Genomic DNA, 25,068 nt, shown 5'->3' with positions numbered 1-25,068 from the left:
TCGTCAGCGTTCCTCGTTGTTGGTGGGCGTAAACATTCATCATTGGCTAATTGGCTTAGATGGAGGCACAAGCGTGTGTGGTCACGGGAGGCTTAGGGCTCCGCCTATAAACGTGCCGAGTTATTAGATACGTGTTGTTGCTAGGGGCGTGGGTTATGCCGTGAAATATTCTAGTTTTCCCAAAAACTGAAAGAGATGAAATATAGGAAGATACTAGTGGTATCAGCTGGACGGCAGATGCGCTGAGAGCTGCCTGATTCAACCTGAGGGAAACTGTGCCGCAGTGAGCATTATCTGATGAAGAGTCTCCATCCTGCACTCTCCAGGACAACCAGCGGAAAAACAGTACGCGAGGATAGTTAAATGAACAATGCAGAGAAGCTGAGGTGCCACTTCTCTGGACTTATTTCGATTTTCACCCGGAACACCTGCTATTTATTTGCACAAAACAGAGCCCGGGAGGATGGGTCTGTACAGGGGATGACAGCTGCGCACGTGATCGTCCCGTGTTTTTGGATTAGTAAAATGCACATCCTCAACATCCTGGCCTGTCCACTGTAGGCCAGCAATTTGTCTGCGGAACAACATCACATCTTTTATAGTTTGCGCTGGAGCGGGGGACCTTATGCAACGTGGAGGGAACCGATTTCGCAAGCTCATAGGGTGAACTGGCAATGACATCAGGCTTAACGTGAACGGCTATATGTGCTGTATTGCAGCAAGGTGGACCGGGGCGTGAGGTGGCACGGAGCACTGCGCGCATCTTCCGAGCCGGACATTTGTGTGTGGGGGTGTTCTGTGTCCTAAACAAATTCAAGGAATAAAGCGGCCATACATCCTGAGCTGGCGAACTGCGTCACTGCGTGCGAGTGTTGCAGGTATAGGCAGCAAACTCTCCCACCACCAGGAGAGGAGCATGCTCATCATCCTCCCAGCACAATGTCGCCGGTAAGTGCTTAACAATCTACCAGGGATGGATTCGGCGGATCCGCCACTGGGATCCACATATTCCTCAGCACCCAATTTAGACTCGGACATTAATGCAAATGCGCGTGGGCATATTTATCAGAATGGGACGGACCACAATGTCAGCATCCAAATCGAAGCCCTGCGAGGCGCAAGTGACCCCAGCGCATACCCCTCCACAGACTACCGGGCGCTGGTCCGACAAAGGTTCATTCGGCGGAGTTTGTGGGTGTCAGACTCCGAAGACACCAGCCAGCAGCCAGTGGACACGCCGGAGTGTGTCAACAGCAGCCCGGTGCCCCTCATTGACCTGCGGACAATCGTTGATCGGAGTCGTACAAGGGTTCTGCATGGAACCTGCCTGGGCCTCCAGGAGACTTCAAGCCCGGAGAGCCAGGTGGGGCTGAAGGACAGCGCCACAGAGAGCGTGAGCGCCACAGAGAAGAAGAGGGACAGTAGGAAGGCCGAGCCAAAGGTAGAGGTTGCGCCCTCGGATGTCACAGGTAAAGCAGGAAGTGACGAGAACGAAGAGGAGCCCGGGATGAAGGCTGTGTCCACGTCACCTGGGGGTCGCTTCCTCAAGTTTGACATTGAGCTGGGGAGGGGGTCTTTCAAGACCGTCTATAAGGGTCTTGACACCGACACCTGGGTCGAAGTGGCATGGTGTGAACTTCAGGTGGGTTCATTGATCATTCAAGTCCAGCATCACTCAGCCAATGATAGGCTTATGGGATTATAGGACTGTGTGTAGTTGGTTTAAAAAAACACAGAAAAAGTCAGTCCTTGTGCACAGGTCAACAACATGTTGGTCCAGGGAACACCCCGGATAGGACTACTTTCTGGATGTGTTTCCCCAGAAAACAGGGCTATTGTAATTACACGGTAACATCCTTTATTTGAAGCGGAAACAGTCACACATGTACATAACTCATCCTAACCACCTATAGGTGTACCAGATAATATCTAATACATTCTCAGGCCGGGGCTCTCAGGTTGTGAATGAAGCACTTTACACTGCTTAAATGGCGTCACCTGCTTACAGGTGCCTCAACATCTAATAGTGAATATGGATAATTGTCAGATTATTCAGGGTGTTATTGTGTGTATTTCCTGCCTGTGTTCTTCCCCTCTAGTTACCAGTTACTGAATGACTGTACCAGTGCAGGATCAGGGTCAAATTGATGTGCCAGTCAGTCAGTACAGGCATTTGTGTTACATACTTCCTTATTGATGTAATGATTTTTAGCAACAGAGCAGTGCTGTTCTATTGTTTTTATAATCTCATATTGTGTGTATAGTGTTATGCTGTACAGCACCCAGGTGAGATATGGGTTACCCCATTCTGTTTTCAATAATGTTTTTGTTACTGAGCCATTATTGAAGTCTTTGTTCTCACTATGGAACTGAGGAAAAGTATCGTTCAGAGTATTGTTTCAGGGCAGAGTGAGGAGGAAGAGTAGCTTTTTGTAGCTTTTGACTTTTTGTCAGGCTCACATTGCACTAGCTCTCCCTCTCATAATTCTCAGCACAAATGTTTCCAGCATTTATTTTCATGTCTCCCAAAGACATTAATAAGATTTCTTTATTTTCCTTTTCAGCTGCATACTTTGTTGAATTATAATTGAATTGAATCAAAGATAATTCTGTTCTTTTACCTCAACAGTATTCAGCCCCGGATGCACAGTGTCAGCAGCTGAACTGTGGACACTTCAATTAGTCAGAATTTTAACATGGGGCAAATATAAATACATGGTCTCATAGCAGCGACAGCTTACTGTATCACTAATCTGTGTATGAGGTAATGTAATGATCAGTTTAAATGCTATCCATGTGATATACAGATTAGCCTACAGACCTGTAGACAGCAGTTCTTTCAGGTCTCAAAATGTGCAAAGAGCAGAGCAAATAACTGCCCGGAACAGTCAATGAAGTATCATACTGCTGTGATAATTACTACCTTTATAAAGTATTCTTCTATAAAACAGGCACAGTCACCTGTTTGTTTTTTTAGCAGAATATACTGTGGACACTTGTGCAGGCTTACATTTAAACAAAACTATTGTGCATGTCCTTTTGACAGTTTCTGATCTGTGAGGAAAAGTTCTTAATTTCCTTGGTAATTGGTTGTTTTGACAGATTTCCTGGAAAGGCATTTTTATTGTAATATTTAGTTTCCTTCGAAAAACATTTTCCCAAACTTTCAATAGCAGTTTTATTTTAGTCAATGCGCTGGATGCTACTTCTATAGTAGACATTTCGCAGGGACCAAATAAATATCAGTTTACTTTAAATGATCATAATGAGAACAACGCTTGTGACTTTGAGACGCAGCCCTGCAGCAGGATGTTTTAGATTTAGTGCAGCTTCAGAACGAACAGAGAAGATGCTTTTTCTTGTCTTCCTACTCTTGCAGAATCCAGGTTCACCCTGTCAGGCCTGAGGGAAAAAGAAATACAAATTACAGCACAACTCAATCGGGTTCAGACATAGAGTTAAATCACCATTACGTTGTGCTTATCTCACAGCTCTTGCTGGCAACGACAACACTAACACTCGATTCCAGTGAGGCAAGGGATGCCACTGAAGTTCTCGGTTTTGTTGATGTACGCACTATAATATACAGTACATGTAATGAGGCTCATTCAGATGTGACTTTTCAATCCATCATTGCAGGAGTTAACGAAGCGAGCCCACAATTGATTGTGCACAAGGCAATGAATCGCCTCGTGACATCCCGCATTTCAGACTTGGTTCTCTGCGTTTGTAACTTGCATTTAATAACACAGGATTGAGTAGTACTTACTCACTATTGTTTATATGTAGAACATTAACTTCATTGTGCCTTAAAGTTTTTTTTCTCCATATTTCTTGTCATCTGTGAAGAGAGAGAGAGAAAGTGGTATTTTTAAACACTTCTACAGTATTAATGGGAGTTTCAAGAGGAAGAGTACTCTATTTTTGAAAGTATCAGGAAAGGTATTTATCATGCATGATGATCTCTACAGTAAGTGTCCATGTACAGTCTATGTGGGCATGTCTGAGCAGGTTGTTAGGGGAGATCTAGGGATGATTCAACCATTCTGTCCCCAGAGATGAGGCCTTGTCCTTCAGAGCTGCTGTGTTTCGCTCACAAAAAGCCACTGCAACTTAAATAGTGGGCCTTTACTGTCTGTGCGCTTAAGGGTGAGACAGAGAGTGAGACAGCAGAAAACATAGATCCTCATAGAAAGATTTATAAATCTGATTTGAAGAGTAGCAGTTGCCTGGTGTCAAGTAAACCAGGCCGCTAGTCTTGCCACTTATTCATCCACCAAATGATGATCAAATATCTGCTGGGCACATAGTTAACCGGAAATGAACAAACTATGCAACGGGATGTAGAAAATGCCAAAACACTTTACAACTTTGAGATCTGTGCCCCACTGTTGCACATTAATTGTCTTGAATTGATGGCTTAACAATGAATACCAAACAGGGATTCATACCCCTGTTGTATTACCACACAGATGTGTCTGGAGAGTGAATCCTGCTGATGCAGCCCTCTGCACCAAGACACAGAGAGAGAGAGAGAGAGAGAGAGAGAGAGAGAGAGAGAGAGAGAGAGGGAAAGGGAGAGTTCAGCTAAGGACAGTGAGTAAGACTTGTAGTATTTGATACACAGCAAAACAGAAGTTCTATATTTACATTCTTTGCAGTGTTGTGTCTTCACCACTCCACACTCCATTTGATACAAATGTCAATCATTTATGCTCTTACACAGTATTTATTGTGCAAAATGAAGTCTCTGTAAAGCAGATTGTGTGTTGTAAGTGCCACACCCTGTTCAGATCTTCCCTCTATAGAGAATCATTAATAATCTGTGTGTTAAATACATAGAACACATGAAAAGAGAGATAAGACTAACCGTAATATATTGTTATAAATCAGAATGACCATTGTGAAGGGAGCTAAAGCGGGGAGGTTCATCCCCTGCGTGAGGCTGCGCACTGCATAGGTCAATGTGTGCTGTGAATGAAATCTGATTCCCCATCATCAATCAATAACCAATACCATATTATTGTGCATCCCAGACATTTTAAAACATAAAATGCACCCTCATCCCTACCATTAAATGTGTATATTGAGACAGAGGGAGATAGAATCCAGAGGTCATTCAGTATTTGTCGTGGCTGAGGCCATTGGGTTGTATCTGCCATGCTGACTGGAGAGAAACAGAAATGTAGAGGATGTTCGCTGTCAGCTGTTTTACTATTTATACAACAGTTCAGGGAAGGCAGGGGCCAAAATATTGATCAAGTATACAATGATTCACTCAGGCTTGTATACCCAAAGATAAACTCTGAAGAATTGTACACATTATTCTCGATGTTTTGGGCTCTGTGATGGAAAATACTTAATCTCTAACTTGCCGTTATAAAGTCTCAATAGTATTTTCTTTTTGTTCCATTTTTTACCAGCAGCACATTTGACATTTACTGTTTAAAATGCAATTTAATCTTTTGTTTATCTGTCAGGACAGATGTGTCGGTCTCTGTATCACAACACCAGATTAATTAAGGATTTGACTTTTTCTGGAAATGTCAGTATTCCATTCATAGTTGGGGGGGGGGGGGGGGTTTAGTGCCGTGTGTTATATACACACTAGTGATAAAGAAAAAAGAGTAAATGGTTCAGACCCCCATGTTTACCGAATTGAAATGACAAGGTTGTGTTCACTCTGAACATGAGGTAGTTCTAACAGACTTGTAAAGGTTGAGAGTGGATTGTATCTTCCATTACCACTTGATTTAAGAAAGACACTGACAATGATGATGATTCAGTTCCTTCCTCTTCCACCACCCCTTAAACTTGTTAGATTTGGACGAATTGCTTCCTCTCTGATAAGGCTCCAGAATACTGAAAAAAAATGAGTGGATATATTATTTATCATTAAAAAAAACCAATTATTACTTTTTTGGTTTTCCCCAGGACCGGAAACTATCCAAAGCTGAGAGACAGAGGTTCAAAGAGGAGGCAGAGATGTTAAAGGCTCTCCAGCATCCCAACATCGTGCGATTTTATGACTTCTGGGAATCACAGGTTAAAGGGAAGAAGTGCATCGTTCTGGTAACAGAGCTGATGACCTCAGGGACACTTAAAACGTGAGAGTCAATATGAAAACACTATTTTCTATAATTATCTTGGTATATTCACTAAGCGGCAAATATTAGTGTTTTATTGCTGCTTGTATTAGTCAGTTTTTTAAAACGCCTGATAGTAATGACCATTAGTCTGTCTCCATCATGTGTATCAAGTTTCATACCAATTGAATGATACCATGACAGTAAATCCAATACTAGACTGTAGAGACTGAACAGTGTAGACCTTGTGGAAAAAAAAATGTTTGAGGAAGTCAAAATGAGGAGATTCATTTGAGAATAGATTAGTCATCAGAGATTCATGTTGACTGTGTTTAATGGAAGCAATACTAATTTGTAACAGCTTTTATATTTAACATTTTATCAACACAGTGACTAGTGGGGACCTTGATATGTCAATTCATAATTCAATGTGTTTTGAATGGAATGTAGCTACTTGGTGACAACAGGAACATCTTTCTCCTCCTAACAGGTATCTGAAGCGTTTTAAGGTGATGAAGCCTAAAGTTCTTAGGAGCTGGTGCAGGCAGATTCTCAAAGGCCTCCACTTCCTCCACACAAGGACTCCTCCAATCATCCACAGAGACCTCAAGTGTGACAACATCTTCATCACTGGTCCCACAGGCTCTGTCAAAATAGGAGACCTGGGCCTGGCAACACTGAAGAGGGCCTCCTTTGCTAAAAGTGTCATTGGTTAGTCGTGAGCTATTTGGCAAAACGTCCTTTTATTGAATATTTATTGAAACCTGCAGACACTTTTGGGCACTCTGGGGCAGCGGAAACAAGCGGTGAATGTAACAGACATATTATCAGCTTTTAAGTTGATATGAAAAACTTGTTGCTACAGAGTAACATTAGCATTCATTTGAAATTGTGGTAACCTGATGAATGTAAGATCAATACTCTCTCTACTTTAACCTCTGTTTTTGGTCTCCACCAACTCCCGAGGGAAATATCTGTCTCGATAGTCTCATCAACTAGTCGCTATCGGTCTGTCTGCTGTTTGCCGCTGAGCTGGTATTGTACAGTCGGGCTTTTATGGCTCTTTCACTAAAAACAGCTTCTTGCTGCGGCCAGAAAACAACACTGATGCTGAAGGGGTTGATCAATATCTCTCTGTGAGTTTGTCACTACGCGGTAGCCCTTTCACAAACACTGTAGGTGTAGGTTTCTGTAGGTGATCCATTGGTAACACAGAAATATTTATTATAGCTGCTTTAAACTTTAAACTCTAAATTATGATACATGTATGTGTTTCAAAATCTGTTTTTCCCAAAGGCCATTTCAATGACATTAGCTCACATTTTAATTGAACAGCGAGCTTATGTCTTATTTTACTGAATGTTACAGGCAACAAAGACGAGATCGATCCATCCAGGTACACAATCCTACTAATAGCCTATATGTTTACACTGTTTAATCTAATTGAAAGTCAGCAAAGGTTCCGCTTTAGGCCCACTTTAGTTTGGTCAAAGATTTCTCAGTTTTTCTCCACTAGATTAATGCTAAAAAAATTATTAAACACTTTTTTTTTTTAAATCAGAGAGTAAGATCATATTATTGTGTTAAAGTTGGAAAGAACATCTCTGTGTTTTTTACTTTTTGATCAGTTCTCTGTTCTCTGCCATTTGAGTGATCACTAAATTCTTGGAGTCACGATTAAGCAGCTGTATTGGCTTTCAGTCCTCGGCACTGGTATTGATCCTACTGAAATAGGATGACACACTGATAACTCTTGCCTTAATTCTCTAGGCACTCCAGAGTTCATGGCCCCAGAGATGTATGAGGAGCACTATGACGAGGCTGTGGATGTCTACGCCTTTGGGATGTGCATGCTGGAGATGGCCACCTCAGAATATCCCTACTCTGAGTGTCAAAATGCTGCTCAGATCTACCGCAAAGTCACCAGTGTGAGTTCACATTTAAAGCTGTTAAACTCATTGCTATTACAACTACGTATATCGAGTCAGGGTCCGTTGTTCCTAACAAATGAATCAATTATGTCGTCTGTGGCTCGGAGACATGTACAGAGGTTGCAACCAATTATTTTATATATTTATACATATATACAATTATTTTTTAACAGACAGACTGACTATGCAATCTATAAAATGTTAAAACTTATGACAGAGGCTCCCCACATTTAACCAAAGTAAATATAACTCTTAAATCTCGTATTTAAGAGTCATAAAGTCAGTAAACAAATGTAGAAAGGTTTGCTAACATAAGCTACCAAAGCTACTTGTCATACCAGAGCAAGTAAGGCTGTAGCTGCATTAAAATGAGCAACGATGCGTTTTACGAATTAAACTTTTCATTTTTAAGCAGGATGTGGTATTTCTTATTTCAATGGTTACATAGTCTCACTTTAACCATCTAATGTTGTTTTTTGTATAAACTCCTACAATAAATGAATTATTGTAATTTTAATCAGTTCTTTGTGGATTGATTAATTACTCAACTAGTCGTTCCAGCGTCGTACAAGTGCTCTTATACAGCAGTAGCTTCTTAATTCCCGGAGTTGAGACGTCTGTGTTTTGTAATGAATGTGTTTTAACACTGCAAACACTGTTTTTTATGTACTTTCTTTGGTATATGCAGTCACATGCTAGGTTCTGATGTTTTGTGTGTGTAAGTTGGTGGGTTGATACATGTTAATGCTGCTTTCTTTTGCAGGGGGTGAAACCTGCCAGCTACAGCAAAGTCAGTGACCCAGAAATTAAAGAAATAATCGGGGAATGTATCTGCCACAGAAAGGAAGAAAGGTAATTGGAGCCGGACTTTTGACAGTGTCTCGGGTCTCGTGATGCATTTAGTATGTAGTAAGCGGGTGATCCTCACCTCAACACTGTTGTTTCTGTTTTGTTTCTGTTTCTGCGGTGTGACGTCTTTGCCAATATTTGGCTCTGACACAGTTGATGTTTCTGTGTGGGTAAGGTTACTATCATTGTGACCTTTAACTAAGGGCAGTACCTGGTGTTTGTGTATTTCCTGCAGGTACTCCATCAAGGACCTCCTGAATCATGCCTTCTTTGCAGAGGATACAGGCGTGAGGGTGGAGCTCAATGAAGACGATGATGGGAAGAAATCCTCCATTGCCCTGAAGCTGTGGGTTGAGGATCCTAAAAAGCTGAAGGGGAAGTATAAGGACACTGGTGCCATTGAGTTTTCCTTTGACTTGATAAACGAAGTCCCGGAGGTTGTTGCCCAAGAAATGGTAAACTGTTTGTTTAAGTTACTGAGAGATTAATTGTATTTTATTTAATACACAGACAATAGTTGTAGGGTTTCTTTACACAACTAGCTGTTAACTTTATTACTAGTATGTTTTACTTAGTGGGTAGCGATTAGAGGTCTGAAACCAGGCTAATCAGGTGTTCCACGGATTGATCCCTTTTTATAGACTGGTTTGGTCTCTGCTTGTGTTCCACATGCTTCATTTGTCCCAAAGCCTGGGAAAATACTCATTTCTGTGCGGCTGTGTTGTGTCTGTCCATTGACAACTTCAAAAATAGCTCTAATTCAGTACGTAAGGAATATTAAGCTGCAGGTAACCAGAGCAACAATACTGCTCTCTGCTACATTACCAGGTAACTCATTGGAGAAACAGGCCCAACTGCCATTGATTTAACTGGCTGTGGCTATGGTATAAGCACAATAACACACTATGGTGTAGCGGAGGAAATGCAACAAGGTGCCTTTGACATATCAGGACAACTTGTTGTGGATTATTACCTGTGCAGTATCATTCTATCACACATTTCAGTATATATGTCTATGCAGCAGTCTTTACTTTGGAACACAATCTTGGGCCCTTTTAATTGTAATGTAACTGGGGGTTGGTTGGTGATCATGTCTGTAACCAAACGCTTGAGGAATGAACAGTATTGATTGAAACTAGAGCAACTGATCAGCTGATCCTTCAGAAGGCATGAACAGGCAGTTCTTGTTGTTCATGGGTCGAATGAAGATTTGATGATTGATTACATACGGTGTTGAATGACCTGGTGTGTTCTGAGCTGCAGTGAGTATCTTACATGTGTCCTGTAGGTGGAATCAGGGTTTTTCCTGGACTGTGATGTGAAGATAGTTGGGAAGTCCATCCGCGACCGCGTGGCTCTCATCAAATGGAGGAGGGAGCGTACCGTCTCGTCAGGAAATGGCGAAGCAGCTGTGAAGAAGGCGCAGCCGAACCTACTGCAGGTGCCCGGTACCGTCGTACCACAGGCACCCGCATTAGCTACGAAAGATTATGTGGACCAAGAGGTGGAGCAGCAGACCCTGATCTGCACCGTGCCAGCCGCCACATCTGTCACATGTGAGAACCTGCAAATAGAAGAACACATGAACGTATCGTATATCATACAACTTCAGTTTTACTGTTAGAACTCACTCATCCATTAACAGGAAATAAAACTGACGATGACTTAAAACTGTTAAATTGGTATTTGTGATTGTAAACAAGAAAAGTTGACTGCAGCGATTGAGTAACACCTATTAGTCATCAATGAGGCATCTTCACCCAGCATTTGAATTTGAATGAGATGCTTCTCCATTGTCCTTCCTTCCACTGTCCTTCCTCAGTGTCTGTCCTTCCTGCAGAGGATCGTTGTGAATTATAATGTTTGTTATTACAGCTGACAGCAGAGTGAGCTCTACCATGCATTTAGATGATCTCAACAAACAGCAAGATGGCCCCTACCAGTCGCTTCCAGAGCCCATTTCCACAACTCAGAAGATCTACAGTCCTCCTGCACAGGTAGAGCCTCAGCTGCAGCAGGGAACCTACCAGCAACCCGCAGCACAGGCCTCTCATGAAAACTACACACAGACATCCACTCAATTACACCATGGAGCCTACCAGCAGCTGCATCCTGGGGCCTATCGTCAACCTGCAGCACAACTGCAGCAGGGGCCTTATCAGTCTCAAACAGTGAGTGACAGCATTTCTTATTTCTATGGCAACTTTCTTAAATCCTTCATTTGTTTTTGAGTTGTTTTTTGAAATAAAAACATTTTTCTTTTCTTTTTTGGAATGATACCTGATCAGCGTCACTACAGTGATCCCTTTGTATGTCATGACAACCTGTTCATCACTGAGAGCACAGTGTGTTTTAGGCGTGGAAACGCCTCCCTGGCTGAGATGTTACGGTGTAAGAAACACTCTCTCACTAAGATGATGAATAAAAGCCCCCGTCTGTGTCCGTCACAGGATCTGGCTTCAACAAAAAGCACAGAGAACTCAGGGCATGGCACAGACTTCCTATCCTCTAACTCAGCCCAGAATCCATCATTATTATCTTCCCCATTGCCGCCACATCAACACTCTCATCATCACTCAGCAAGTCATTTCAATTCACCTCTCCTGAATTTACAACCTCCCTCAGAGCTCCGTCTGATTGTGCCACGCAGCCCACAGCCCCACCGCCACTGCAAGGCTTGCATGTTCCTCCTTTTGAGGGATAAGACAAAGGAAGGCGCATCTCCGGGACACACACATATACATTCCGTCTCCACATCTTCCCATTTTACTTCAGTCTCTAAGCTAGGCTCACCCTGTCCCCCATCATCAAACAGTGAACCAACCCTGGTGACTTATTCTTCACATCTATCCCAACACTCACAAGTTTTGCTCCCACGGAGTTTGTATGAATGTGGAGATCTCACTCTTCTCGACCACTGTCTCCATCACATCGTCAATCGCAGGACCAGTTCCCCCACCCTGTCTGCTAATGATCCAATATTCAGCCATGGGGAGGTCAGGGGCACTACCTCCTCAGTGGTTGAGCATATAGACAAGAGGCTGAGTCTGGATGTCCCACTCTTCTCTAGCCTGAATCTGGAGAGGGATCAGCTGTTATCAGTACATGACAGTGAAGGCAGACCAGATCCACTGGTAGGTTAGAGAAGGAGGCTGCATGTAGGCTAAGTCCTGCCGTAGCAGCAGTTTGCTGTTCCCTTTAATGATTCTGCCAGCTACTTCAATCCTCCCGCCTTTCCATGACAGTAGCAAAGCCAGCCCAACAGCCAGTCTCTGCTCCTGCCTAATCCAAAATTAGGTCTCTGTTTTAGTGTGGCAGCGTACGTAATTACGCGCTAGCACAGTGTTTGGCAGTATGGCTGATGAGTAAAGCTATAACATCGCTTTTACATTTTAGCATGCCTTATTGAACCTTTCCAACTGCTAAAAAACATCCCTCTCTACTTCCTTGTGTATGACTACCCCTGCTTTGATACACTGAACATTTTAACCTTGAGCTTAATTTGTAAATAAACAAACATGACCGTGTCATACTATACCTAAAAACCAGGTTGAGTAAATGTGATCTCTCTTATGTGTTTCTGACAGACAGTTTCTGCTCCAGCTACACCAGCTCCTATTGTGCACCAGAGTAGACAGACAGCACAGAGCTTCCCCGCTGCAGACCCCGCTCTACAGCCACAACATACTGCTCAACCCAGCCAGGAGCAGGTACTGCATGCATCTATCTGCAAGAGGCCCTGGCAACAGTGAGACACAAAAAACAGGATTAGGAGGCAAAAGTTTGGAAGTTACCCTATGAAACCCACTCAGGGTTGATTATTAATAGTTCTTAATACTTCTTTGGCATTCAGTGTCAACTGTTAAAAACTATTACATGCAAATAAGATTAATGTGCAATTGCAATTTAGTGGTACCAGCTATCTGAACGCGCACTATTTGTAGGGTATCTGTGTGTGAGGTGGGTACAAAGTGCATCTGATGTCCCCTTTTAAATACTTCATCACATACTATATATATATATGTGTGTGTGTGTGTGTGTGTGTGTATAGCTTTTCATGTAGTTTGTGTTTCCTTCCCATTTGTCTTTCCTCCCTGTAGTGCCATCTCCAACCAGCTGCTGTGCTGCCCCAGGTACAGCCATCATTTCTGATAACTCAACTGCAGCATGGCTACAGTACATACACTGCAAACCACACAGAATAATTCATTCGCATTAACTCTACCTGCCCTGCAGCTCATTTTAATAAAGTGGAGAGACCAGAACAGAACATCTTGTCAGAGTTAGTTTGTATTTTCATCACAAAATTCTTACTCACCAGTCAAAGTGGAAAACAAATGTTTGATTTCCTTCCTTAGCTGTTATCTGCTGACCAGCCTATATCTCACCTGAATCCTCCTGATATACGTATCTACCAGTTTTCCACAGTCAGTGTCCAGTACTCCTTCCCCACTCCTGCCCCTTCAGATCAGCACACAGGTGCGTGGTGGTAGCGTTAGAAACACAAGATCAAACTAAGTTCGTGAAATTTGGGAGAAATATCCTACAAATGTTAGTATAGGTTACAGGATTCATACATAAAGGGCCTGTGTGAATGTTATTTCTATCGACTGGTTGTCTTTGTTCATTTTATATCATTTTCCCTTCTTTCCCAGTTTCCCTCACCATATCCTGTCGTTCAAATAGGGGGCCTCAGGCCCACTTCCTTCCCCCCAGCTCCTCTGCCATGTGCCTACAGCAGCAGTCGCCCTCTTATGTCTAGCTCCCACTACTCACCATCACCCCACTATCCCTCCTTCCCTCTGACCCCTCACACTACCCGGCCATTTATACCTACTCTCGGCAGCCCTCAGACCCCTCTGTCCACACCTCAATACCTGCCCAATGTGGCACTATCTATTCCACCTCTTGCCATGGCCATGTCCCCTGCAGTGCCCCAGCAGCAGGGCGGCCCTCTCACATCTCAGACAAACATTGGTAGCTTCCATACCACCCATCCCTTACATCTCTCTCAGGTACAACCCACCCCATACCCCACCCCCTACCCTGAGCAGGAATTGGCTCAGCCGCCTGTCCAGGTGAATATTTGGCTCAGTTGTCACTGTAATGGTTGGGTCATGAAAAATCTGTCATACTAAGGTGGCAATGTGTCTTAATTGTGGGTATGATGAATGCAGGGCATGCGTTTGGTGATTTAGAGGTGAACATTTACCAGTTAACATTAATTGATGAACAATTCCCTAAATGTGCTATTTTTTGCAGGTACAGATGATTACACCACAGGGTCATTTGGGAGAATTTCACCTTTTGGCTTCGGTCCACGCTGCCTTGCCTGCTGTTCAGACTCCTCTCTGGGGAAGCGGAGTAATCCCTGCAGCAGACCGAGACTTAACTGTAGCTCCTACAGTTCCAGCTCCAGCCTCAATCTTAGCTACAGCTCAAGCTGAAACTCAAGCCCCAGGACAAACTCCAGCTCTGGTCCCAGCACAAAACCAACCACTCATGCCTCAGACTCCAGCTTTGACCGCTGTTAATGCCCCGACTTCAGTCCCAATACAAGTTCCAACAGCAGTTCAAACCTTAGCCTCTGCTCCAGTTCAAGCACCGGTCTCTGCATCGGGTCTCATTTTTGAATCACCAAAAGGATCATCTACAAGCTCAGATACATCTTATGCACTTGGGAAACCCAAACTCTCCGTCTTAAGTTTAGGCTCTGCCCCAATTCCTGTCACACTGCCAGACACAGCTCCTGTCGCAGCTTCGGTCCAGGCCGCATTTCTGCAGCCTGCTGGCATCCAGACAGCAGTGTATGAGTGCGCCATTCAGGCCGCAACTCAGCAAAACTTCTTCGATTCTACATCTTCCTCTTGCACCCTTCAACAAGAGCCCTGTGTAGAGGTAGGGATAAAGCCAATGTTTGTACATTTTCAAGTGTAATTTTGATCTATACACAGATGCATACTAAAAGATGACACTTGCTGGCTGATGTCTAGTTGTTGCTCAGAAAGTGTGCTCAAACCACAGGCTGCCTCTCAAGTTACATTCATATCAGTTTAATGCCTCAATCCCATCTTAAAACCAGCTTCTCCATTTGAGACTAAAATATCCCTTTAAGGACAAAAGCTAATAGCACACATTAACATTAATACTAGCGTTATACATTCTTGCAATGATCCATTCTAAAATAAAACCTTTGTAAGTTTTCCTAACTGTTTTGTTCCTGCCCATTTTTCTGTCTTCAGGATGTGCTTCAAGACAAATCCGGATCTTTACCGAGTTATGCTTATGACAGGTGGGTGTCAACTTCTTCACTGTCCTTCAGCTCTTTACAAATTCTGTTATCACTTTCTGTGATGAAAACGTGTACACCAGGGTGATGACGTTAACGTTTCCTTTTATAGTCTCAACTCTGACGTGGCCTCTGGTAAGGAAACAAGTGACGGCTATGACAGCTTGGCTAGTGGAGGGAAGGGGGACGGAAAACCCAGGAAACATCACCGCAAGTCTGCTCGCACACGCTCCCGTCAAGAAAGGACCAGCAAGCCCAAACTGAGCATGCTCAATGTGAGTCATGATGTAAGGTTTTGACAAAAAGTTATTTTTATTTCTTGAAATGTAGATGTGTCTGATTGTTAAGCGTTACCCCTGCACACACAGGTTTGCAACACTGGTGATAAAATGGTCGAATGCCAGCTGGAGACTCACAACCACAAAATGGTGACATTTAAATTTGATCTGGATGGAGATGCTCCAGAGGAAATTGCCACTTACATGGTTCGTTGAAACTTTTACACTTTTCGTCATTTAGTTGTTTTATTTTTGACATTGTTTAACATCTTTGAAACTGTATGCCCACAGGTAGAGAATGGGTTCATCCTACTGTTAGAGAAGGAGATCTTCATTGACCAGCTAAAGGACCTTGTGGACAAAGCTGAAGACATGCTGAATGAAGACATGGAGGGTGAAAGGGCCTCCGCCTTGAGTTGTAGTCCTGAGCAAGGCCAGATTACTGAGGGGCTGTTGGGAGAGGTAAGAGGGGTATGTACTGTATATATATGTTACTATACAGCATATTGACTTAGCTCACACCTGTCTCTTGCTCTGCAGAGTCAGCAGCCTGGAGCGCCTCAGCCTGTCTATCAGCAGAATGGTAAAATGATTGTCTCTTTCAAAAATGTACTCATAGGCATGCCTCATTTTTCACATTCAGTTGTAAGAAAATGTGTGGTGATTGTTTGAACTCTTGGATTGCAGTTCTTCATACAGGAAAGAGATGGTTCATTATCTGCCCCGTTGAGGAGACGGCCACATCCAGCCAGGAGACCCCGACTGACGGCACAGCTACACAGTCTCTTGGGAGTTCAGCCACCACCCAGCCTGCTGACAGTGGCACTATAAGGCCGTCTGCATCCAGAGGTGACGTTGTTTCTTCAGAGCAATTTCACCACACGATTTGACAGCTTCACGGAGCAATAGCGCCACACTATGGGAGCTGAATGAAATAGATCCTACAGCTTCTGTGTGCAATGTTTGAATAAAAGTTGGTATATTTCATCATTTTGTACGATTTTCTCTCATCTTCATTTTTTTCCTCCTGCAGAAGGGTCGTCCTCCACAATGTCTGGTGGCAGTGGTGGCTTCAACTATGATGTGTATGGATTCTGTAGCCCTCCGATAATGTCCAACACAGACCCTCTCCTCTTAGCTACCCTGTCCCCCCCTGTGTCTGCTCCCCCGACCCTTCAGTCAGGGACATCGGTGGAGCCTGCGAGCGGCTCGGTGCAGCCCAGTGTTCATCAGGCCCAGCCACCCAGAGCTCAAACTTTGCCCCCGTCGTCCCCACATACGTCGTTACCTGTGGATGAATCACGAGGATCCCCTTTGGGCTCCATCTCCCCGATCCATGCGGCTCAGCAGATGCCCGACTTGACGTGTCCTGTTTCTATGGCTGACGAGGTGCCCTGCTGCCCCCTGGTCATGCCCCTGTCTCTGGATGTGAGCGGTTTACATGGGGGGTCTCCTCTCACTCCTCTTCCACTCCAGGAGCCAGGTTCAGCCAAAGAGCCGCTGTCTGTCTCTTATGCCTCTGTAGCTCGCAGCGAGCGCCCACAGCAGCCCGTGGTGCTGCACCAGCCTTTTTCCAGCGTGGGGGGGACCAAAGTGTCCTCAGTACCCCAGAGCCCAGCGCCCTCCCAGCACGGCGCAGGGCCCGGTGAGTCAGACGGCGAAGGACGTCTGGGCCGCGGGGGCTTTGTGGACAGCACCATAAAAACTTTGGATGAGAAACTAAGGAACTTGCTCTACCAGGAATATGCTCCCATGTATCCATCAGGCAGCACTGCAGAGACACCGGGCTCCGGCACCGAGTACATCCAGTCCCCTCCTGGTCCAGAGAGCGCCACAGGAGGGTCAGGAAACAGCACGCCAGGGCCGATGGGGGAGGGACGCTACAGGGTGGGAGAACAGCTGGTAAGTACAATTACTAGTCATTTATTAAACTATATAACAATATTTAAATACGGTGGGAGTTGCAGGCTTAAATATTCAGATTTAACTCTTCATTTTAAAAACAGCAGTTGACAAAATAATTTCACCACGATGTCAAATGAGTATTTATTTTCTGCTGGGGGAGATTGTGTAATATGACCGAGAGCTACAGAACAACAACTATTGGACCTTGTAACTGGATTGTTTTGTCTGTATTTAAGTTAGATATTGTGAATTATGTTCATTTCAGTTTATTTTATTGAAAGAAAGGAAAGCTTTATTTTCATTTTTTGTCATTGTTTAAGTCTATGTGTTAGCAGACCTATCAATCAATTTGGATTTGTAGAATGAAAATATTTTAGCATATTTAGGCATCGAAAACTATAATGTAGTATATTAAAATGAAATATTTGCATGTGGAGAAGGACTACTCCAATACTATATTTAACAAGTTATTATATATAATTATAAAAGTTTTCACCCTTTATTTTCAAATGTAGTCTGCCAGTTAATGCTGGTTTAAAAGATATTGTGTGATATATTGATGTGCATTTCAAATATGATTAAATATACTGTGAGCCATATGTATACATGGAAATACATTTTAGGTGCATAAAGGATTTCAAGAAAAATTGTACTGCCTATTTTACACAAGCTGCAGAAAGATTTTATGAGAAATATTTAGTTCGACATCATCTAAATACTCTATATTAACACTCATATAACAGAACAGTGATAGATGGTTTGTATTGTAGTTTTCTAATGGCTCTGTTTTGTTAACCTCTCATCATGTCACCTCTATTAGCCTCAAATTCCAGAGAGAATGGACAGTTTGAGCACACTGAGTGACTCAGCTGTGTGTGGTATGTACAGCACACACTAATAGATGTAACAAGACTGGTATCATTAACTTCTATCCAACTGTTTGTTTTAGTGTTTGTTGATTACTGCAGAGCCACTCTGTTCATTGTTTTGGACGTTTTTGCAGCTTCCATGTCAAGAAGACACGTTCCTCACTCTGCTTCCTGCTCTGGAACAAGAGGCCGATTTAAGGTAGAGATTTTCCTCCCTCACATTTAAGGGAAAGGTAGAATTTTCTTTTAGATTTGACGCCACAGAAGCATTCCAGGATGGCCTGTGAATACCCCGATTTTTCTTTGCTTTTGGCAGATAATCTCTGTTCCTCCTGAAGTGGCTAACAGACGAGATGTGAAGCTGAGAAGCTGGAGCACTGCTGCCTCACCGGCACACCCTGTAGGATACAGTGAGGAACACATCCAGGCTGAGGCCATGAGTGCATCCACCACGATTGGTCGTTTCTCTGTGGTCAGCACTGAAGATGACATTACACAGAGGACACGGTGCAGCCGCTACTCTGCCCCGCCTGATTTCTACCTGGACACACCTCCGTCCATGGCCAAGCAGGACTCCCTGCCTCGCGCCCTGACCTCGAACTCTGTCGCTGTGGATGTCACGGTCCATGCTCGTTTCCTCTCCTCAGACTCCGGGGCTGACAGCAGCCCTGCAAAGCTGGCTCCTGCCACCCCGTCTCAACATACTCGCTCTGAGCGCAGAGGAAGTGACCTCATGAAGAGGGCAGTGGCCTTCCTCCGTCGCTCAGGGCGCAGCAGCAGTGTGCAGAGCTCTGACTCACCAAGTAGGCATGGAGGCGTGCCCGGCTCGGCCTATGCCAGCAGCGATAATGACTCAGAGATGGAGGACTCGGACATGAAGAGGGACCTACAGAGACTCAGGGAGAAGTATGTGTAGCCAGGGGTTTGCTTTTGGCCTTATTAAGTGTCTTCTCATGAAAATATTTTGTCATTCGTCTTGAATGTGACCAGTATATTCCTGCCTCCATCCCCTCAGACATCTGAGGGAGATCTCTGAGCTGCAGGCCCATCAGCGGGGGGAAGTGGAGCTGCTGTATCGCCGGCTTGGCAAAGCCCCTCCTACTGGCCTGGGTCTCTCACACGTTGCACCACAAGCCGGTCGAAGGAAGAGGTCCAGCAAGCACAGACTGAAGCCTGGCAAACTTCTCAGCCCTCTGGTTCAGCAATTTAGAAATGTCACAACCAAATCTAGTGACTCCAGCAAATCCAGTGAGTAACTTTTACTATAGGTTGAATATTTACAGCAGGAGCAATGAGTATACCATTCTAACGCTTGTGTGTGTGTGTTTAGGTGCTGCTACGGGTACAGGTGAGCCCACAGTGAGTTTAAACGGCTCTCCAGCCAAAGGGTCTATCCCCACTCACGGCAGGGCACGTTCATGCACCAGCCACCTTCCCAGCTCAACCTCAGAGCCCGTTCAGACTCAGCAGCCCTGTTCCCTCAAGGGATCTTTGTCTTCCGATAATATTTACGCTGGACTACATGGAGACGGCACCGGCACACAAGCTCCACCTGGACAAGGTAACCACCAGCAACACACATCAGAGCATCTTAGCCATCAGTCTTTCCACTAATACTAGACTGTCAACATGTAGATTCATCAGAGAATTAATAACAAATGTTTTATTTGATAAGGTTGCGTATTTCATTGTGTGCTCTTCTTACCTTGGTTTCTTCTGCCCTCTTTGATTATACTCCTCTACAGGCTGGTCTAATTACCCTCAAACATCTGAGAGAGTGACCTATAAATCCAGTAGCAAGCCACGAGCTAGATTTCTCAGTGGGCCTGTGTCTTTGTCTATCTGTTTGTATCTCTTCTCTTCCCGCATAGCTTTATTCTTTTGTTTTCCATTGTTATTATCTATTTCTCGACTTTTAGCTCACTGATATCTTTCTTCTGTCTTTGCCACATATTCTGCGACACCGCTGGGTTTTCTTAAGTTTATTCCCGTCCTTATCACCTGCCTTTGTCTTGCCTTTGTCTTGTATTTTTGCTGGCACAGAAGTATATTGCTTATTCAAACCCCTGAAGTGTGAACTTTTGGTAAAAGTAAAGTAAAGATTTGGATTGATTAAATGTTTGTTTGTTTTTTAAACAAGAATCATTTATACTAAGACTCATTCATTTCCGTTTATTGGACAATTACCTTGTTTCAGAAGCGTGAGGTTTGGATAATCAAGGTTATGGGCACTTGGCCTGTCTCACATTTCAAGTGTCTCTTATGATGCTTGTACCATTTATCCACCTTATACCATACATGTTTTTGTTACTTATCCACCATGCGTTACTAGGCAATGGACGTCTGCATGCCACATGCACCCCGACATGCTATAACATTTCTAATCTCTCACCTCTTTTGAACCTCTCTCTCTCTATCACTGCAACACTGCACTTTGATATGGCTCTCACCTCGACCACTTGCATGATTTTGCCAATAAATGGACAGTTTTGTTTTAGGGGGCTGATTGCTTTGTTTGGTTTTAGTTGGTCCTATGTTTTGCAGCAGTATTCAGCAGCTTTGTTTTGCACTACATCCTGTTATTTGACAATATTAATGGCAATAAACATTTGTTTCAAATCTTTTTTGTCTTATAGGGTCAACACTGAAGCGTCTTTGTCTTGGTAAAGAACGTGGCAACAGTATGTAGAACTACAGTGTCTCACTAAAAGCCTCATGTTAGTTTATATCAGTCTAATCAGCTCAACAAACAGGATCTCATGGTATGTGTGTCTCCCGAGGGTCTGCAGCCGGGCCAGGGGCTTTCAATCAATCACAGCAGCCGCCTGCAGGTGCCACGCCTCCTTCTCATCAGCCAGTGATGGGACTGGCCCAAGCTCAGGCCAATAACAGCAACAACAAGACCGGCACATACACTGGCTCATCCATGAGCGCCAGTGAAAACAACCTGCCTGAAGACTTGCAGCGGCTGATGGAGGACTGGGCCCAGGAGGTTCTTATCGTCACCCGCAGGCCGCGCACTAACTCTCTGAGCATCAGTGGGCAGCAGCTTTGGAATCAGGTTGTGCCTCGAGCACGTGGACACCTGGCTAGTGCTTCAGATGTGAGTTTCATGCGAGTGATGTACCACTTTGTGTTCCATCAGCCCTGCGGTTACAAGAAACAAAATGATTAAAATCTTAAACACCCTTTATTAGAATTTAGTTCATTAAAGAGGTACAGTGGAAGTTGTGCATGTAAACACAGTATTTAGATAATGAGGCCTGAAGTGGAGAACAATAGGCATTGACAAAACATTTTGATTTCCCTAGTTTTTTTTTTTTTCTCTAAATACAATAAATTGAGACTTCACAAATTACTAAAATACTCAAAATGCATACTGTGTCAGATGTCAGCAGAAATATACAGTCATTTGCAGTACGGTAATTATTCTGTCATAATTGCTGATTGTATTTGACTTCCTAACACAAAGATAAAAGAGTTTTAGCTTCCCACTGAGAAAAAGGCTTTGTGCACAACAGTCATTTGTGCCAAACTGCTAAAACTGTACAGCACATTTCATTGCAAGTAGTGTGCCGTTTATGCGTGCTATCTATTTATTTAATTATTTAATTAGTTAGTTAGCTGAGGTCACAATGTTTTACACACAGATGTACCTTCCCTTGAGACCTGATGACCCAAGAAGCATAGCTGCTATTTTAGACTGTCTTAATGATATCAACCCTATCAGTCCCATTGAAAGTGCCCTTGGCCCCTTGTCTGTTAACATAAAGTCCACTGCCAGAAATGTAGGGGTACTATTTTATTCAGATTTAAGCTTCAAACCACAAATCACAAAAGTCATCCAGTACTGTTTCCTTCAAATTACAACCATCTCCAAAATCAAACCAATCCTCTCTCACCCTGACCTGGAAAAAGTCATTCATGCATTTATCTTTTCAAGACTTAACTACTGTAACTCCCTCCTCTCTGGAGTCACTCTCTCGACTCCAACTAGAACGCAGCAGCTCGGCTTCTCACTGCTTTTAAACAGAGGACATCACATCAACCCGATCCTGGCTTCTCTTCATTGGCTCCCTGTTCGTTTTAGAATTGATTTTAAGATTTTACTGATTACTTTTAAAGCATGTATGGGTCTGGCCCCAAAATACATAGAACAAATGTTGACACCCCCCCCCCCCCTATGAGCAGGTTCGCAACGTTAGAACCTCAGGTGGCGCCCTTCTGGCTGTTCCAAAGTCAAGGCTGAAAAGTAAAGCTGACTGTGCATTTGCCATCAGGGCCTCTCGGCTTTGAAACTCTGCCTGAGGAGATAAGGATCTCACAATCAGTAACCTCTTTTAAATCACTTCTTAAAACCCATTTTTACATTTTAGTTATTATTTTATCTTTTACGAAATTATATTATTTATTTTATTTCTTATTTCATTTTTATCGTATCGATTGGTTTCATTGTTTGTGTGGTATTGTGTAAATGCAGTTAGTCATTATTGTTGTGTTCAATACCCTGTTAGGTATCATGGACAGCTCCAGGTTCAGAGGCCTGCAGTCTTCCCCTGTCATGGCCTGATGGCCCCCCAGGGTCAACAATGATGACCAGCCCCTCCACAGGGCCCCATCCCAGCTATCAGCCACACCCTCCTGCTCCATTCAGGGCCTTGTCCTTGCCTCTCTCTAATAGCCAGTGGCCTGGGTTGCTCTTTCAACTTCCTTCAGGAGTCTTTGCCTTTCCTGCCTTGCCCTCGGCCCAGGACGCCCCCAGCCCCATTCTATCATATCAGCCACCCAACCCCAAAGCCAGGACTCTCTAACCTGAGTAGCATTGTGTCTTCCAACTCCGTTACCAAAAAGAAATGTCATCATAGGTCCAGTCCATTGTGTGTGAATATACTGTATAGATTTAACCAGCATGTATCTAATCATATGTACATACTCTATTCGTTTTTTATGCGTTTTATGCTATTTGTTTAATTTGCATAAACATACCTCATGTCCATATTACGGTACATAATCCTTGAGTGCAGTGTAAATGTATTAGTACATTAAAATACGTATAATTAGCCCAATCAGGCTTAGAAGAGCAGATTTTTGTTATTGCTTAGAAATGTACCATTCCACTCATTGAATGTTCATAATGTAGTGTTCATTCATGGTACATTGCCGTGTGTATATATATTAATTCCTGTTTGTCTGTACATAGCTCCAGTGTTTGTACAGGTAACATTAGATAATCCATTGGTCGGTGCTGCAGATAGGTGTCCTAACGCGACACCTTATTAGCCACCATCATGCCGTCACTGTGAACACTTGACATCCTGGTCACTAGGACCAGTCGCTTTACTCTGCTCCCTCAGTCCAAGGATAGGTTTCATTCGTCATCGATGAAATGCTTCCAGCACAAGCGCTTAAAATATCCTGAAGAGATTTGAATGAACTTGAATTTTGTCTTCAGGTGAAAAAACACCTGTGAGAGTGCCTTGAATTGCAGTTTCAGTTTTATGAAGAAAAGCATTTAGATTCCCAGCAGACTCTAGATATTCTATATATATATATATATATGCTTTCACCTCCAAAGGTAAATTATGTGATTTGAATAATGAATGTTGATTGACACATATTTACTTTAGCAACCAAACACAACTAAACCCTATAATCTGGTTATGTTGCAGTTAATGAAATATCACAGATTGTAAAACAAAATCTTGTTCACTGGAGTCATTTTCCTGTTCTCTGCTACCTGCACCACCGCCTGCATGAATACATTGATATTCTGTGTGTGTGCACAGGTTGGAGTGGTGAGTTACAGGAAGAATGTTGTTAAGATAAATTGACATTAAGACTATACGACCAGGAGGGCTGAAGGACCCGACATATGAGTCAGAATCATGATCATACCAGACCTCTACTAATGCAGTCTGTAGCTTAACATATGGTTGCCTTTGTGGTTTTTACGAGATAACTGGCAGTTTGATAAATGTTGATGATATGGTGACATTAGAGGCACATGAAGAATGAGAATTATTGAGAAGCCTGTTTGACATGTTATTTGTATAATGCATAGGTTTTCTAAATCATGTTTATTCAATGCTGGCCTCACAAGATCATCTGGCTCATACAGTTAATTGTATGTACTATGGCTGACTTAATTCAAAGATCTCCAACAAATATTACGCTATCACGCTATCAGTTATTTCAATAGTGCTGCCTCAAAAACTACACTTTCAACACTTACTTCTCTTGTAGAACTTTACTTAGCAGATTTCCCTCTTAAAAATAGTTTGTTGAATGCACCAATATGATGATGCATCCTGGTAAAACAAAGTAGTGGCAAAAAAAATCCATGCAGTAAAGAAGTATGTTGGGTGTAATGATCCAGACCCAGTATGGGTCAAGCTCCAGAAATGCTGTAACCTAAATTTCACATAATGCAGCTCAATATCATCTTTGACCTCATCATTATTTTTCTAATTTTCAGAACCACATTATACAACAGTGGAAGTAATAATAAGTAAACTGGACTTTATGTATACAATTGGTGGAGTGCCGCTTCAAAAACCTTCCATGTTAGCACAGCGTCACAATATTTTGTTTTAAATGCAAAATTTCTTCCATGATGAAATATAGATTGTTTTTCTTTTTCCTGAGAACATCTCCGATGCAGCTATTTTCGTTGTGCTTTACACAGTAAATCCTGTATTTGATCTCTTTAATGCTTGCAATGAAAGCAAGGTGTATGGTTCCTTTTGCCTGCTGTATCACCTGTTTTCCCTGTCAATTCCTGACCTCGTCAGATCGGTACATTTCACAAAAGCTGTACATACTTGAAGATAGAAATAATAAATTCATTTTTGCTTGACACCA

The 25,068-nt window shown here is 43.2% G+C and overlaps 1 protein-coding gene across 7 annotated transcripts; it reads left to right on the top strand.

Moving 5' to 3' along the window:
* The first annotated feature begins 74 nt into the window (after window positions 1-74).
* wnk2 (WNK lysine deficient protein kinase 2) lies at window positions 75-25,068 on the top strand. 7 transcript variants are annotated; one of them, XM_031843506.1, is made up of 28 exons: window positions 75-1,642; window positions 5,935-6,107; window positions 6,577-6,797; window positions 7,857-8,014; window positions 8,781-8,869; window positions 9,102-9,321; window positions 10,155-10,422; window positions 10,742-11,037; window positions 12,454-12,576; window positions 12,967-12,999; window positions 13,522-13,944; window positions 14,129-14,764; window positions 15,109-15,158; window positions 15,268-15,430; window positions 15,524-15,640; window positions 15,725-15,895; window positions 15,974-16,016; window positions 16,121-16,282; window positions 16,467-17,335; window positions 18,159-18,216; window positions 18,342-18,406; window positions 18,524-19,113; window positions 19,223-19,455; window positions 19,538-19,768; window positions 19,953-20,027; window positions 20,844-20,888; window positions 20,997-21,310; window positions 22,722-25,068. In XM_031843506.1, the coding sequence occupies exons 1-28, from the start codon at window positions 974-976 to the stop codon at window positions 23,016-23,018; spliced, it is 6,792 nt and encodes a 2,263-aa protein (XP_031699366.1). In that variant the 5' UTR covers window positions 75-973; the 3' UTR covers window positions 23,019-25,068. The 7 variants fall into 7 exon arrangements, with proteins under 7 accessions (XP_031699366.1, XP_031699357.1, XP_031699349.1 ...); XM_031843497.1 differs by having other exon boundaries at window positions 20,988-21,310; XM_031843489.1 differs by having other exon boundaries at window positions 19,953-20,051.

The sequence above is a fragment of the Anarrhichthys ocellatus genome, unplaced genomic scaffold (genome assembly GCF_004355925.1).
Source record: "Anarrhichthys ocellatus isolate YVR2014 unplaced genomic scaffold, GSC_Weel_1.0 scaffold1, whole genome shotgun sequence".
Lineage (NCBI taxonomy): Eukaryota > Metazoa > Chordata > Actinopteri > Perciformes > Anarhichadidae > Anarrhichthys > Anarrhichthys ocellatus.
This window is presented reverse-complemented; position numbering and strand designations above follow the sequence as displayed.